Genomic DNA, 18171 nt, shown 5'->3' on the forward strand with positions numbered 1-18171 from the left:
AATTTCACAGGCATGATGTGGTACAAGAATAAACATTAAACCAGCAGCATGGACAATTAGCAAATTAATGTCCAATGAGCTGTCATTACAGTCATCACCTTAGTAAGTCAGACAGACAGATGTACTTTTTAATTATGTTAATAAGGTGTTATTTTACTTAAAACAAAAATTGGTAATAAAATGATTCATCACATATTTTTGAAATTTATAATTCTTGTCTTTGCACTATCCTGCTGCTACAACACAGTCCATTTCATATCTTCTAAATCAATGTTAATACATTTGATTCTGATATGAAACTGTCTTGCAGTACAGGAGAATTCACTTAAAGATACTAATTTATTCTAAACTGGGTCTTTAAATCTCTTTTCAAAGCTCAACATTCTGCGTAGAGAATGGACAGAGATTTTTAATATCTAGAACTCTGGATTTCACAGTTGGAAATTATCACAAACCCAAAAACCTCTCTACACTTCAAACTATTACACCCTTCAGTTTTCAACAAATAGAACTGCACATTAAAGAGTTAATATGTCAGCCCGTCAATTTCCAACACCTACAATTCTCCCTTACCTTGGTCCAATAGACTTCCTTCGCAGTACTCTTAAGGATATGGCTGGTGTTGTTTTCTTGAAAACGGAAGATAAACTATTCTCTCAGACGTCTTCACACTCTGGCCAGTACTCCGCTAAAGCAATTTGATAACATCCCAAGCGACCAACTCCAAACTGGCCAGCCCTGTGAGTCAATTTTTCATATTAAGGCCAGACAGACATAAGTGATATTAAGTTAACTTTTCAATAGAAACAAACTTCTGTTTTGTTTTGCGTTGACTCTTCTTTAGTCCATGTGCTAGGAACCATTTGGCAGAATTATACCCTCAGGTTTCAGACTTCCCCGACTGAGGGTGGGAGCTGATGAACTGTCACTTTCTGTAAGTCAACATAAATAAAGTCACTCTAGCTAAAAACTGGAAGGATTTCGCATCGTTTGAGTCAGCTGGTTTGTACAAAATCGCAGAACCATTGAGACACCCCCTCATCCTAGCGCCATAAAAGAACAATGCGCAGTTCTAATTAACTTGCCTAAAGATATTGAAGTACGTACAAAAGAGGTTAAAAGTTGATCATTTCCATAATATTGTCTCTTGGCAAATATATTTTAAATCAGATTTATTTTTAGTTTAGTCGAGAGCTTTTCCATTTCATACTATTTTGCTTTCCAGTGCAAAGGAATTCGTAAGCAACGTGAAGTCTGGAAATTACTGCTGAAAATAGGTGAATTCGTTGCATTTATCACGGCGGCAGGGCCCTCGCCGCGTCAAACCAGTATCTTCATTTCCTCTGTGTTGACTGCGGCTAGAGTCAAAACAAAATCCACGTGGCATCTGTCAGCCGAATGTTCAGCAAAGTGAGCCAAATCTTAGGATTCGAGCACATCCCCAACCTGAAAGACGGAATAAGCCGAGCACATGCGCTCTGACCGAGCTGGCAGCTGAGTGGATGGGGGTAATAGCCTCGTTTCCACGGTCTGCTTTTGGTCCCGCTCTCAGAATCGGGCTCAGCCTATGAAATCTTGTACCGAGGGGCGAAGGTACAGGCATCTGTAAAGCGATTTTCCCTAGGCACTCGATTAAAAGAGCACACACACATTGAACAACAATTCGTGAAATTGCATTAAAGAATACTATGAAGCAGACAACTGAATATGAGCGAGCTATTTGAAAATCAAAACAAAAAAAGTAACAGTTGCAGGATGTCTAAAAATTAAAACAGAAAATACTGAAACACTCAGTCAAAAGAGAAACAGTCAACATTTCAGGTCAAATAATCTTTCAGTTAACAGAATCATGTTTAATTTTGGCAAATACAACAAAAACTATGAATTACTGTACATTAATATATATAAGCCGTGCAAAAAGGGGGAAAAAGTGTGTTAGCTCATGGAATCATTTTAGACCATGAGATAGATACATGAGCATAATTCGGCCATTCAGCCCATCGAGTCTGCTCTGCCATTCCATCATGTCTGATCCTGAATCCCACTCAACCCCATACACCTGTCTTCTCATCATATCCTTTCATGCCCTGACCGATTAAGAAATGATCAACTTCTGCCTTAAATATACCAACGGACTTGGTCTCCACCACATTCTGTGGCAGAGCATTCCACAGATTCACTACTCTGGCTAAAAAAATTCCTCCTTATCTCTGTTCTAAAAGGTCATCTCTCAATTTTGAGGCTGTGCCCTCTAGTTCTGGATATCCCCACCATAGGAAACATCCTCTCCACATCTACCCTATCTAGTTCTTTCAACATTCAGTAGGTTTCAATGAGAATCCCCCCATTCCCGCCTGCATTCTTCTAAATTCCAGTGAGTCCAGGCCCAAAGCTACCAAACACTCCTCATATGTTAACCCCATTCATTTCTGGAATCATCTTTGTGAACCTCCTCTGGAATCTCTCCAATGAGAACACATCCTTTCTGAGATATGGAGCCCAAAATTGTTGACAATATTTCAAGTGCAGCCTGACTAGTAATTATCGCCTTGCTTTTACATCCTATTCCCCTTGAAATAATGCCAACATTACATTTGCCTTCTTTACCACAGAGTCAACCTGTAAATTAACCTTCTGGGAGCCTTACACAAGGACTCCTAAGACACTCTGCACCTCTGATGTTTGAACCTTCTCCCCATTTAGAAAATAGTCCTCACTATTTTCATACATTTCCCAACATTATATTACATCTGCTACTTTTTTGCCCATTCTTCCAATTTGTCTATGTACTGTTGCAATTGCATTGCTTTCTCAGCAGTACCTACACCTCCACCTATCTTCATATCATTCACAAACTTTACCACAAAACCATCAATTCCATTAGCCAAATCATTGACAATGTGAAAATCAGCCGTCCCAATACTGACCCCTGAGGAACGCCACTAGTTCCTGGCAGCCAACCAGAAAAGGCCCCTTTTATTCCTATTCGCTGCCTCTTGCTTGTCAGCTATTCCTCTATCCATGCTACTATCTTTCCTGTAACACTGTAGGATTTTATCTTAAGCTGCCTCATGTGTGGCACCTTATCAAATGCCTTCTGAAAATCCAAGTAAATCCACTGCCTCTCCTTTGTCCACCCTGCTTGCTACTTCCTTGAAGAAAGAACTCTAACAGATACTTCTGGCGAGATTTCTCTTTACAGAAACCGTGCTGTCTTCAACTTATTTTATCATTAGTCTCCAAGTGCCTCAAAACCTCATCCTTAATAATAGACTCCAACACTTTCCCAACCACTGAGGTTACGCTAACTAGCCTACAATTTCCTTTCTGTTGTGTTCCTCCCTTCTTAAAGAGTAGAGTGACTCCAGTCCTCAGAGATCATGCCAGATTCACCTGATTCTTGAACGTTCATGACCAATGCATCCGATAGCTCTTCAGCAACCTCTCTCAGGACTCTGGGATGTAGTCCATCTGGTCCAGGTGACTTATCCATCTTAAGACCTTTGAGTTTGCCTAGTATTTCCCGTTCAGAAATTTGATGATGGTGGGGAGAAGCTGCTCCCAAAACACTAAATGTGTGTTTTTGGCTCCTGTACTACCACCACCTAATGGTAGCAGTAAGAGGGGTCAACCTGAATGATGGGGTCCTTAATGATGGATTTTTGTGTCATAACCTTTTGAAGATGTCCTCGATATTGGGGAAACTACTGCCCATGATGCAGCTGGCTGAGTTTGCAACTTTCTGTAGCTTTTTCCAATCCTGTACAGTGGCCCCTCCATACCAGAGGATGAGGCAACAAGTTAGAATGCTCTAACCGAAGAAATTTGCAAGGTGGCAATTTTTCCTAAGGTATGTGCAAATGTAGTGAGAAATGGTGGGTATTTGGATCTTGGAGGAACAAAAAGCTCAATGATGTGGAATAAGGAGAGAAGAAAATTTGAACTTGAATGGAAATTGGAAGCTTGTAGCGATAAACTTCTGAAGAATTATCTTTATTCCTAAAGCAAGAATGGTGTGGAGTCTAGAAATATTTTACAGGCTTGGACAAACTGGAGCGACTATACAGAACAAGGAATTGTTGCACAAGAAAAATTAATCCATAGCCAAGTGAAGTAGTGCAGTACCAAGACAGCAAGCATCAATTGGATGTAATCTTCTTGTAGTTTCCTCACCAGTTACCTGCATTTGAACAAAGGCCCATTTGTAGAATTGGGATAAATCCACCTCTCACAAGGCCAGACATTAATAGCAAAATTTATCATCACAACAGTGTGGTCTTTGGTAATCAACAACTGCAACAGAACAAGGCACAAAGCTCATGGTCTCCTAGGCCACAGGACCCCTGTTCTTCTGAGATGTGAATTACAGCAGGCATTCAAATTCCTACCAACATTCTCCATAAAATCCTCCATATCCTCAAAATCCAGAAAAAGAATAAACAACCATTGTCAGGTCCTAGGTCAACATTCTCAGTTCTTCTTCTCTTAAGCCCATCACTCCTACTGGGACTTAGGCTACTGACAGTAGCTTGCCATAGTCCTCTGCTGCTAGGCAAAGTTCCTTCCTCTCCCAGAGCTTCTGTTTGCATTTCTAAAGCTCTGGGTTTTTATGGGATGGGGTTGCTAGTCCCATGCCCAACCCTCCTCCTTTTGCAGCCGGGCTTGGGACCGTCCATGGCGGAGTTCAATATTCTCAGCATCGAGGTGCAAACTACTTTCAGCCAGTTATGATGGACAGCTACACTGTTTATGTGCCTGAGACCAGAATCACAAAAGATGTACTCTACGCACAGGTCCAGCTCAGAAAAAAAAACTACCAGATGAACAGAATAAACACGTCCAGAATTTTGTCAAATCATCCTGAAAAGGTCATGGGAATCTCTAGCCCATGAATGGCTGAAATAGAGCGGCAGCTTTTGGGATGGCACTGAGAGCCTTGATTCTATTTGTCAGGAACATTTAGAAACCCACCAGAGTAACTTACCAAACTATTCACAGTTCAAAGGTAAAGAGAAAAATATTACACCAAAAACACACCTCATTTTTTTGTAATGGACATCAAAACGTAGCTTTTATTTTCACCCCCCATAAAATAATTGAAAGAACTGAACAAGCAGTCAGTGGGTTTATTGCGCACAGTATTCCTTACGTTTAATTGAGATTTCATTTTTTTTAAAACTGATCACACCAAAAATATGCCAAAATTGAATTCTTGATGTGTTTTACTGTACACAATGTTCTAATTTTAAAAATCTCATTTTACATTCCATGCATCTTTTATTCCATTGCAACTATTTGTTGCTTATGTACAACTTACAACAATGAATATTGAAGTCAAATATACAGAGATCCTCATTACATTTAAGGCTTTGTTCAGTTTTTTGTAGTAATGTGTCGCATTATTTTTGGATATTTCAATACAATTCCAAAGTCAAAATTAAATCTTAATTTTCTGGTCTTTCCAACTAAAATTAACAAATTACATCTCTTCCTATATTAATTACTGATATGTAAATTTATGAAATGACAGAAATTTTTTTGAAGTTGAATATACAAGTAATTCAGGATACAAAAGCATTTACATCACCAAATCAAACATTTCACAGGATAAAAGCTATTTGATAGTTATCACATCCATAGAAGAGCTCCCGTCACCTTGAAAGATATCACACAAGAGCAATACAATTTAAGATGACAATACATTTCAGGAACTCCTTCCCAGAAAATAGTACACAAGAACTGTTGATTAGTTCATAAATTTACACATCTGTGAATAAAGTATTCAGCCATATGCACCATTAGGGAAGTATGAGGTATTGTTTAACAATTTTAATATGGAAAGAATCTCCACAGATGTTGGAACATTAAGACCACTCAAAAGAACATTAGCAAAGAATTGGAAACTCTTTCCAATTTCACTTGAGTTTTACAAATACAGTACTTTGAGGCAATGCTAAAATATCTAGAAGGTAACGAGCATTCAAATCACTTCAGCACATTGGTTTGATCATCTTTCAATGAAGGGCTATTTTATCTACTTAGCTGTGTTACATTGTATTATACAAGAAATTTCCAGTTTATAAACAAGTTAAAAAATTTAAAAGTTAGAGCAGTCTTTGGTCATTACTGCTAAACTCAGTACTGGCAGCAGGTTGTACTCATCTCCACAAACTTCATTTGTTTAACATAAATGGAACTGAATGTGTAGGAGGGAAGTACAACCAGTATGCGAATGACCAAAGAGAGATTTCTACTCCTAAAAAATTCAAGACACACAGAATTGTTGCCAGAATGCTGAAAAGCCAGATGATTAAACAATAATTTTAATAACAATCAAAAACTATTTCAAAATTACAGTAGGTAAATATTGTTTCATGTGCAACGTACATAAATTGCATGGATTTTTCCTAGTATAAAAAAAGACAGATTTTGTGCTGTTTCTCAAATGAAATCAGCCTAAAAGATGATAGCTTGTTTTGTTGTCAAAAGCTAGTTATCCAGTTAGACCATGTGCAAATTAGAGCTGTTCGTCAATTCACATTTGCCTAGGAAACATCCACAGAGTCTTTAAGAAATAGGCAGTTCATGACTAATAAACTGTTTCAATCTTTCAAGGTATTGTGCATAAAGCTCAATGTCATTATGCCCGGCTCCCTCAACCCAGAGGGGTTCCACTGCTCTTGGACACTGCTCGTACATTGCAAGACCATGGGAAAAATCAATCACTTCATCCTCAGTCCCATGAATTACCAATACAGGAGATGCTACCTTGGTTATCTTGTCAATGCTGAAAGAGATTAAGTTTGGAAAAATAAAAGATACAAAAATATTAAAAAGCAATATTAGTTTTATTGATGCATTAGTGAAATAGCCAAAAGGAGAACAGACTTTTTTTTAGAATTACATGCCAGAAACTGCTCATTTTAAGTGTTAGGTCAGTCATGACACTGTGTTAGGATGTGATTAATATCTGTGGCAGCCACCCTGTCCAAATTGAAAATATGGGAGATTGGTCTTTGTCATCATTTATGAATTAAATGCCAAGTTGTACAGTTAAAGAGGAGAAAGTAGCATTGAAGCCAAGATTGAGTCGACAATAATCTTACTGTTTGACAGAGAAGGCTTACAGAGCTGATTGGCCTACTCCTGCTTCTTGTGATAGCTCTGAACAAACCTAACCCTCCAGCCTGCTCTATCATTTGATAAGGTTATGGCAGATTTAAATATAACTTCAATTCTGTATTCTAATCTACTCTCTAATAACCACTGACATACTTTACTTATCAAGAATCTATTTCTCTCTGGTTTAAAAAAAATATATCCCAAGACAAATATTCCCATCCCTTTTGAGGAAGTGTTTCTCAAATAAGAAAATCCATTTCTTCTCTGCCCTAAATGGGTAATCACTTTATGTTAAAAACCATAATTCCTAATTCTAGATACGAGGAAAAAGTCCATTCTACATCCACTACAGCAAGACCTCTTAATAACCATTACTCTTTCTGAAGGTTACTTCATTTGTTGCTTTTATTTCAGAAGTCTGTAGGTACACGACTTATTTACATTTCAGTATATGATTCAGGCTGACAACATGACAGTTTTAGTACACAGTCATACATGCCTCAACTAACATGAACAATTTAAATCTACTGTTCACTTATCACAAAACCAATGTTACAATTTTGCTAGATGAGGATTAACTGCTATGTTCCTCTGGTTTTGAACAATGGCCATTCTTCAGAAATGCCTTTTCAGTTAACAGAAATCCTGCTGTAGTGAAAGGAACTAATAATGCAATTTTATTAGTTCTTTATTGCATCTAAAAAATAATCAATGAAACAAATATCTGAGCAAAGTACATGATAATGCTTAATTCTTCATAAACCTGTGCTAAGAAATAAATGACCTTATTTTCAATACCTTAATTACAGTTGATACAGTTTTTCAGGAAAATTTAAAATTAATTCTACAATTTAAGCTGGTTTTACTACTGATCACTAATTGGTAATTAAAACATGGCTATTTACATTTCTGATATATATAAAAAGATTATCACATTAACAATGGGATAGTATGTCCACTTACCCATTTTTGACCTAAATCTTCACTAATAAAAAAATTGATTTCAGCCTTGAAAGCTATTGGCTAGTTATTTAAGTCACATTATAATTTCCTGTTTTTAATTATGCAAATTATTGTATCCTAATTCACTGTTGTCTACAAACTTGAGTAGAAAACACTGCAACCAGATCAAAATGGTGAAAAGGAAAAACATAATTTCTCACACACACTTTACTAATTCAGAGTACATACATGGGACTCTGTTGTCAGGTGTACTGATAAACATTCCTGTTGCTGCAAGCAATGGTGTATTGCCTTCATAGTACTAGGGCCAAAGGCCATTTCTGAGCTTGCCCGGAACATTTTTAAAGGGAGGATGAGTAGCAAGAGGTTGTAGTTCATATTTGTACAAGTGAATGACAAGGTCCAGCACAAAAACTAATTGAGGAAATAGCCAGGATTCCCTTTGTTTAACTGGGACAGAAGACAGTTGCCCAACAGTTTCTAACTAGCATATAGTATGTGTACTTGTGTGGCTGTTAGACATGCTTAGAACTAAGTTTTTAAATAGTATCAGTTGCATGTATTTGTGCTCAAAAAGCAGCAATTTTTGTCACTGATAGTTGGCAAAAAAAAATAAGCAATGAAATAATTCAGAACTGCAGTTCATGGAGGCCTGGAGATGCCAGAAATGGCCGGAAGTGAAAATGAAATGATTTCACTACTTCAACAAGTTAGGAACTACGAAGAATTTGATGGTATCAACAATCATCTAAAACATTGTATGAAGGCAGTCCATTATCAGCACGAAGAGTCTGCCTAGGCTTTATTCATTTATAGTCAAAAGAACACGGCAGCATACTGTTGATAATTTAAGAACAAATTTAAGAACATATTAAATAGAGCAGTTTTTGTAGTTCAATTTGTTCTGTATTTCATTTAAATACATAATTTGTTACTCAGTTAAACAGTAGTTTGTCTTTTTTAAAAAAAAAAATCCCTTTTTAACCATTTCCATAAAACTTCAGCTGATTGGGGCAGCTGCTTAATTGGCCCAAAATACACTGGTCCTAATGTGCCTCAATTAACTTAAATCCACTGTGTCAAGAATAAGGCAAAAGATTAAAAAGCAAGACTCCAGGGTTATAATATCAAGTTTCATCTGTGTGACATTTCTGGGCCTCCACTTCCTAAGACTGAGGCAAGCAAGGGACCCGTCCTCATCTTAACTGCATTTTACAGGAGCACCATTGAGGGCGTCCTGACAAGTTGCACCTCCATCTGGTACGGCAGCAGTTAAGCATTGGAGCAGAAGTTCCTACAAAGGAGTGTGAGAACAACTGAGAGGCTCATAGTGGTCTCCCTATCATCTAATGGGACATTTATCAGGAGCACTGCTTACACAAGACCCTTAGTATTAAGGATACTGCCCATCCATCCATCATCCTCTTTGACTTTCTGCCATCAGGCAGGAGACTACGATGCATTAAAACAAGAATGGTTAGAATGAGAAACAGTTTCTTCCCCCGGGTCATTAGGTTTCTGAACTCCCTGCCGCATCATATTTTGAAGTGTCCCTGGTTAATCTGTTCTACATCTTATAATATTTAATATTAATGCACTTTAGTTTGTTATTTATGTGTGATTCACCTGTACATTTCATCCTTACCTTCATAAGTTATTGTTGTGCTCAGTATGTAACGTGTACCATTGTGCTTTACACCCTGGTTTGAAGAAATGTTTGTACATGCATATAACCATATAATGTATATAGTTAAATGACAATAAAAGACTGGACTTGATATGCTAGTGAGGGTAGGAATAGGAGCATAGGGTAAATGAATGTGTAGCTGAAGAGATGGTACAAGGGGGATGGGTTGCATCTGAAATGGAGGAGGACCAATATTCTTCTGGGGAGATCTGCTAGGTTTAAACAATACTGCCAAGGAGGGGATCCAAAGCAGTAGTGTATCAGATGAGGATATTGAAGCAAACGCACAGCAGGTATTAAAGCAAATATGTTAAGTTTAAAGCAATCAAAAAACTATTTTCTTTAACGCAAGAACCTCCGCAGGAAAGAGTTAGATCAGTACATAATATTACACTCAACTGATGGGAAAATTGTATGTAAGCTGATGCTAAGACAATGAGTGCACACTACATCATTGTTGTTTACTCAATAAGTATTCAGCAATACATCTTGCAAGGTGTTAGTACTGTTTAGACTACATTAATTAGAGGGAGAAGGTTTCTACTCTCCAGTCAGCACTTCACAGCATTTGTTTTGGTCTGTACAATCAATATCAAGTGCAGTACAAATTATCATAGAAATTTTAGCACTTCCCCTCCCCCTCCATTGTTCTAAGTGACAAAGTCAAGGTTGAGAGGACAGATTGAGACAGTTAAAACTACAAAGAATAACTTTAAGCATGAAGAATATCAATCAGAAGAGAATGGATCAAAGAGAAAGATACAATCTTTTCAGTGAACTGATAATTGTTACTCAGAACACGAGAACAGAATACGTTTTGTTGTGTTCACATGCTGCAGGTCTGTAGATTTATGATGGAACATGTTTTACAACAACCTCTAGAAGGAGGTCAGTAAGAGATAGTGTGAGAAATTGGTCTAAAAAACTGTGGAAAAACATTACTTTAAATATGGAACTACAAGCCTTGGAACAACACCATGTTCATATGGAGACATTGAAATAATGGAGACCCCAATTTTAATGGAAGGCACTGCAATGATTGAGTGGAGAATGGCTGGGCAAAAATCATAAAATGCCGGAACCACTTGGTCAGGCAGCATTTCTACAACATAAAGCAGTTACAATTTAGATCTGAGACCCAGTATCAAAACTGTACAAGCTTTGATTACTACAAGCTTAATTCACCACTTATCTCACTCCCACTTTGACTATACTGTTACAACATACTGTTCGACTTATACAGTTACAACAAGGCCAACCCAAGCCTGGGGAACAGAAATAAAATTTGAATCAGGTTCATTATCACCGGCATGTGACGTGAAACTTGTTAACTTAGCAGCAGCAGTACAAATATAATGCATGATAATATAGCAACAATATGTAAATTGCAGTAAGAGTATATATGCATATTAAATAGATTTAAAATAATGCAAAAACAGAAGCAGCATATATTAAAGAAAGTGAGGTAGTGATCCAGGGTTCAATGTCCACGTAGGAATTGCATGGCAGAGGGGAATATGCTGTCATGAATCGTTGAATGTGTGCCTTTAAGCTTCCGTACCTCCCATGCCCTGGGTGATGGGGGTCCTTAAATCATGGATATCTCCTTTCTGAGGCACCACTGTATGAAGATGTCTTGGATACTAAGGAGACTAGCTAGATGGAGCTGACTAATTTTACAACTTTCTATTGCTTTTTTTGGTCCTGTGCAGTAGCCCCCCCCCACAATACCAAACAGTGATGCAGTCTGTCCAGAATACTCTCCACAGTACATCAATAGAAGTTTGAGTGTTATAGGTGACATAACAAATCTCTTCAAACTCCTAATGAAATATAACTTCTGTCTTGCCTTCTTTATAGATGCATTGATAATTTGGGACCAGGTTAGATCCTCAGCACTCAACACTGAATTCACCAACTTTACGTAACTTACTCTCTCGTCAGTATCAGACTGGCCAAAATTGCCTGTCATCACTTTGGCTCTCCACCCCCACCCCCACAATTTTTGCATATATTCTGCCCTGTCTGACATATCCCACAGCCTTACTAATAGGAACACTTTACACCAATAAACTAAACCCATTTTTGGATGCTGCTTAACTGCCACAATATTCACATTATCTCCTTTTCTCAGATATATTATATACCCTTTGCTCTATCTCTCCCATCTTTTCTGATACCTAAAACCTACATTTTCTTTCCCCCCCCCACAATTCTGACCATTGATTCCAGATCTGAATGATTAAATGTTTCCCTTTCCTGACCTGTTCAATGTTTCCAGTATTCTACTTTTATTTCAGATTTCCAGCATCTGCAGTTTTTGATTTTCATTTAGTGAAGTAGCATTAGTGCTTCTTTCCAAGAATGAGTTGGATTTAGAGTGCATCTCCTCAGTGAAGAGAACTATGCTCAATAGTTCTGACTACAGGATCTAGACTTCAAAAATAAGATTCACAACCCAGCTCATTTATCGAGTAGTTTGAGCCACAGCCTGCCTCACCCATTTCTTTCCCATCTTCTGCTGCTACTTTAATGTGGTCACCAGTTCATTTTTTTCCAGTTTACATTGCATTTTATATTGTCCCAATGTACATTTAATATTGTTATAACCTATATGTATTCTCAATGAGACCCTTATTTATCACTAGAGAGTAGTAAAAGCCAGTAAATAGACATACACAGGCACCTTTTAAAGCTGATTTAATTAGCATTCTTGGGCCTGAGAATGCATCCTTTGTGCTAAGTAAGGTAGCAATGTTTAGGGATAACATCTGTGGACTAGAGAACTACCAAAACTACAACTTTCTTAAAAAAAATGGAACAGTGATCAAAATTTAGGTATGGTAGTTATAGACAATTAATAGTCATTTGGAAAGATATATATATATGGAAAATCCATCTATCCACCTCAACCAACTCGGCAGAATTTTATTTTATGAAACAACTGAGGGTTGATATGAGAAACGTTGTTGATATGTCTATGTGGGTAATGTACTAATATTAATGGAAATCTAGCTAACAGAAAGTGGTTCCATTTTTTTTTCAGGTTGGCAAAGTATAGCTAGTGTACTGCAAGGATCAATACTAAAATTTCAAGTACTATGAGATATTGTAGCCAAAGTTGTTGATGAAATACACAGGAAAACAAATTGACAACATAATACAAAATGTTTTAAAATATATAGATATAGGTTAAGCAATTGAGCAAAAATTGACAGATTATGCAGTTCTATGCTTAACTATTACTAGTTACCAGCTTCCAATTTATAAAGTGTTCAACACTTACAGCATTTTGCTAGGGGAGTCACATTTGTCACAACAGATTTTCAGACTTTAACTATCCTCTGTATGAAGTAATGCTTTATATCACATTTGATTGGCCTGGATCTTAGATGATACATCCTTCACACTCACTTGCTGTCCTATTCCAGAGGAAATAAAATAGCTAGCAAAATTATAAAGACCATTGACCATAAGAGATAGGAACAGAATTAGACCATTGGCTCTTCGAGTCTGTTCCACCATTCAATCATGGCTGATCCATTCCCCTCAGTTCCACTCAAGTCAGAAGTCAAAAAGTCAAGACGCCTTTATTGTCATTTCAACCATAACTGCTGGTACAGTACACAGTAGAAACGAAACAATGTTCCTCCAGGACCATGGTGCTACCTGAAACACAAAACTACACTAGACTTCAGACCTATACGGGTCTACATAAAGTGCACAAGACAGTGCAAGACAGTACAATAATTAATAAACAAGACAATAGGCACAGTAAAGGACAAATTACAATATAATAATGAATAATGTAAATGTAAACAATGTTTTAGTAGGGGGAGAGGGAGAGGTGTAAAAGTTAGTGTCAGTCTAGACCGGGGGTCGGCAACCTGCGGCTCCCGAGCCATTTGTGGCTCTTTCACCTCTGTGCTGCGGCTCCCTGTGGCTTTGGGAAATAATTGGTCAGTATTTAATTAAAATGTATTTTATGTTAGTTTGTTAGCTTTTGAAATGTAATTATGGTGATCTTGTACAACCTAAGTGTAGCGACACATTTCCTGCCACATCCGAAACGGCTCACAATTAGCCAGCATTCCGGCTAAGGGAGATAGCCTACGGGGGTTTGTGAGTACGCGTCTTTTGCAGCATCTGCGTCCATGGGGGCTGGGTTGAGGGAGGCTTAAAAGCAAGGCTGTTTAGTTCGAATAAAGCTATCTTTGACTGCAGTTTACTGACACCGCTACAACGTGTTTTTATCGCTGGCTGTCCAGACGGAAGGTGCTGAAACGCTTTGTCGCGTGTCTGGAAGAAGTGAAAACTTTCCTGGGCAGCAAAGGGCTCACCTTTCCTGAGCTGGAACAGCCAGAGTGGCTGGAAAAGCTACACTTCATGGTAGACATGACAGCGCACCTGAACACGCTGAACACAGCTCTTCAGGGGAAAGGATGTACAGCCCTGCACATGTTGGAGGATGTTTTGGCATTCGAGCGCAAGTTGACAGTGCTTGCCAGAGATTTACAGAAAGGCACTTTGTCTCACTTCCCCAATTTGAGAGAGTTCAAACAAGGTCACGACATGATAATTTCGGAGTATTTACATTCTGCAATCATCGCAATGCAAACATCGTTTGGGAAACGCTTCTGTGAGTTCAGAGAGGAAAAAAACACATTATCCTTCCCGGTCACTCCCTTAAGCATCGATCCTTCCCTACTGAATACGACTGCATTGGCAGGTGTGAGTCAACCTGATCTTGAGATGGAACTGGCCGACATAGCCGACAAAGACATATGGGTGTCCAAGTTTAGACGCTTGACAGCAGACTTTGAAGATGTTGCCCGTCAGAAGGCCGTTCTTGCTCAGAAACACAAATGGAGTGATATTGAAAACCTCACAGATGACAGCTTGCGATCCTGTGTAAAGATGAAGGTGACATCATACAGCCCTGATGTGCAGATGCTGTGCGCTGAGGTCCAGGAGCAGAAATCCCATTAACCAAGTATGATAAATATTTTAATTGCCTATTATTTTACTTATATTCTTATTTTTTCATTGTTCAGTGAAATAGTCCTTTCATTTTTCAGGATGACAGCTGGCTGACGTTATTTTTGGTTTGCTGCTGGCGGAAAATTTAAGTTCGGCGTTTTTCATAAATACAAGAAGGACTCAAATAGACATTGAATATTTTACTTAAAAGTAACTTTCAACCCAACGTCTTTTTTTCGGAGTTCAAAATGTTTTTGTTGCATGCAGAAATGTAATTTCGTTTTCTCTGCAGGAGTTCATCAATTTCATAAATGCAACACATTATAGTTTGTTTATACATAGCCATAAAGGCAAAAAAAACGTTGTATGCAGTGTTATTTCATTTTAAATGTCAAACAGGTTTTGCGGCTCCCAGTGTTTTCTTTTCTGTGGGAAACGGGTCCAAGTGGCTCTTTCAGTGGTAAAGGTTGCTGACCCCTGGTCTAGACTCTGGGAATTGAGGAGTCTAATGGCTTGGGGAAAGAAACTGTTACACAGTCTGGTCGTGAGAGCTCGAATGCTTCGGTACCTTCTGCCAGATGGCAGGAGGGAGAAGAGTTTGTACAAGGGGTGCATGGGGTCCTTCACAACTCTGTTAGTTTTGCAGATGCAGCCTGTGGTCTAAATGTCTGTAATGGTGGGAAGAGAGATCCCAATGATCTCTTCAGCTGACCTTACTGTCCGCTGCAGGGTCTTAAGATCCAAGACGGTGTAATTTCTGAACCAGGCAGTAATGCAGCTGTTCAGGATTCTCTCGATAAATCCTCTGTAGAATGTGATGAGGATGGGGGGTGAGAGATGGACTTTTCTCAGCCTTTGCAAAAAGTAGAAACGCTGCTGGGCTTTCTTGGCTATGGAGCTGGTGTTGAGGGATCAGGTGAGATTCTCCACCAGGTGAACATCAAGAAATTCGATGCTCTTAACGATCTCTACGGAGGAGCCATCGTTGTTCAGCGGAGAGTGGTCACTCTGTGCTCTCCTAAAGTCAACAACCAGCTCTTTCCTTTTGTTCACATTCAGATACAGGCTGTTGGCTCTGCACCAGTGGGTTAGCCACTGCACCTCCTCTCTGTGTGCTGACTCGTCATTTTTGCAGATGAGACCCACCAGTGACCTTGATGATGTAATTCGAGCTGTGTGTTGCAGCACAGTCGTGGGTCAGTAGAGTGAACAGCAGTGGACTGAGCACACAGCCCTGGGGTGTCCCCATGCTCAGTGTGATGGTGTTGGAAATGCTGCTCCCAATCCGAACTGACCGAGGTCTCTCAGTCAGGAAGTCTAGGATCCAGTTGCAGAGGGAGGTGTTCAGGCCCAGCAGGCTCAGCTTTCCAATCGGGTGCTGAGGAATGATTGTGTTGAATGCTGAACCGAAATCTATGAACAGCATTTGAACGTACATGTCTTTTTTGTCCAGGTGGGTGAGGGCCAGGTGGAGGGTGGTGGCGATGGCATAGTCTGTTGAGCGATTGGGACAGTACGTGAACTGCAGAGGGTCCAGTGAGGGGGACAGCAGGGTCTTGATGTGCCTCATGGCAAGCCTCTCGAAACACTTCATGATGATGGATGTGAGTGCAACAGGACAGTAATCATTGAGGCAAGACACTGAAGACTTCTTCAGCACAGGGACAATGTGGTGGCCTTGAAGCACGTTGTAACAACGGCGCTGCTCAGGGAGATGTTGAAGATGTCAGTGAGAACATTTGCCAGCTGGTCTGCACATCCTCTGAGCACTCTGCCAGCAGCCTCTGTGGGTTGACCCTGCATAGAGTTTTCCTCACATCAGCCACGGTAAGACATAGCACCTGGTCATTGGGAGGAGGGGTGGTTTTCCTCACCACCATGTCATTTTCCACCTCAAAACAAGCGTAGAAGTTGTTCAGCGCATCAGGGAGGGAGGCATCAATCACCAGCACAGGCAGGTGATGTTGTCTTGTAGTTGGTGATGTCCTGAATGCCCTTCCACATGTGCCACGTGTCACTGCTATCCTGGAAATGGCTGTGGATTCGCTGGGCGTGTGCACACTTTACCTCTCTGATGGCCCGGGATAGTTTGGTCCTCGCTGTTGTTAGGGCTGCCTTGTCACCTGCTCCCATGGCGGTGTCTCAGGTCCTCAGCAGCGCACGCACCTCCACGGTTATCCATGGCTTCTGGTTGGAGCGTGTAGTGATGGTTTTGGATGCAGAGACAGCATCAATACACTTGCTGATGTAGCTGGTCACTGATGCTGTGTACTCCTCTAAGTTGGTAGAGTCGCCATCGGTTGCAGCCTCCCTGAACATGTGCCAGTCAGTGTGCTCAAAGCAGTCTTGAAGAGCAGAGATCGCTCCTGCTGGCCAGGTTTTCACCTGTTTCAAAACTGCTCCGGAGCGTCTGACGAGTGGTCTGTATGCTGGAATTAGCATAACAAAGATGTGGTCTGAGTAAACGAGGTGAGGGCGGGGCTCCACGCGGAACGCGTCAGGGATGTATGTATAAACAAGGACCAACGCGTTCGTACCTCTCGTTGCAAAATCCACATGCTAATGGAATTTGGGGAGCGCTGACTTGAGATTCGCATGGTTGAAATCTCCGGTGACAATATACAATCCATCAGGGTGTGCGTTCTGCAGTTCGCTAATAGCCCCTAGTCTTCTCCCTGTAACCTTTGAAACTAGTCAATTGAGAACTTATCAATCTTCGCCTTAAGTACACCCAACTACCTGGTCTCCACAGCTGCTTGCGGTAAGAAATTGCACCGATTCACCACTCTCTAGCTACAGAAATTTCTTTGCATCTCTGTTTTAAATGGATGCCCCCTCTATCCAGAGGCTGTGCCCTCTTGTTCTAGACTCCCCCACCACAGGAAACATCCTTTGTATGTCTATTCTGGCTAGGCCTTTCAACATTCGAAAGTATTCAATGAGATCCTCCACCCATCCTTCTAAATTACAGTGAGTATGGGCCCAGTGTCATCAAACATTCCTCATATGATAACCCTTTCATTCCCAGTATCATCCTTATGAACCTCCTATGAAACATCTCCAATGCCAGCATATCTTTTCTTAGATGAGGAGCCTAAAACTGTTCACAAAACTCAAGGTGAGTTTTCACCAGCACCTTATAAAGCCTGAGCATCACATCCTTGATCTTATATTTTAGACCTTTTGAAATGAATGTTAACATTGCATTTGTCTTCTTCACCACTGACTCCACCTGCAAGTTAACCTTTAGGATGTTCTCCACAAGGACTGCCAACTCCCTTTGCATCTCGATATTTGGATTTTTTCCCTCTTTGGAAAATAGTCTACACATTTATTTCTACTACCAAAGCGCACGACCGTGCATTTCCAACATTGTATTTCATTTGCCACTTTCTTGTCATTTCTTAAACTGTCTAAGT

The 18171-nt window shown here is 39.8% G+C and overlaps 2 protein-coding genes across 4 annotated transcripts in view; both read right to left on the bottom strand.

Annotated features, from left to right (window-relative positions):
* Positions 1-1475, bottom strand: part of LOC132382414 (cell surface hyaluronidase-like) — a 115490-nt gene extending 114015 nt beyond the window's left edge. Inside the window, exon 1 of the mRNA XM_059952577.1 lies at positions 574-1475. The gene's annotated coding sequence lies outside the window, so the exon portion shown is untranslated. The remainder of the gene's footprint in view (positions 1-573) is intronic.
* A 3584-nt stretch (positions 1476-5059) lies between these two features.
* The window catches only part of abhd17c (abhydrolase domain containing 17C, depalmitoylase), a 49436-nt gene continuing 36324 nt past the window's right edge, over positions 5060-18171 (bottom strand). Inside the window, exon 3 of one of the 3 annotated variants that reach the window (XM_059952581.1) lies at positions 5060-6787. In XM_059952581.1, coding sequence (XP_059808564.1) covers positions 6568-6787 — 220 coding nt within the window. In that variant the 3' untranslated portion in view covers positions 5060-6567. Of the gene's footprint in view, positions 6788-13122; positions 13195-18171 lie in introns of those variants that run through there. The other 2 variants (XM_059952582.1, XM_059952583.1) reach the window with 2 other exon arrangements.

The sequence above is a fragment of the Hypanus sabinus genome, chromosome 28 (genome assembly GCF_030144855.1).
Source record: "Hypanus sabinus isolate sHypSab1 chromosome 28, sHypSab1.hap1, whole genome shotgun sequence".
NCBI classification, from domain to species: domain Eukaryota; kingdom Metazoa; phylum Chordata; class Chondrichthyes; order Myliobatiformes; family Dasyatidae; genus Hypanus; species Hypanus sabinus.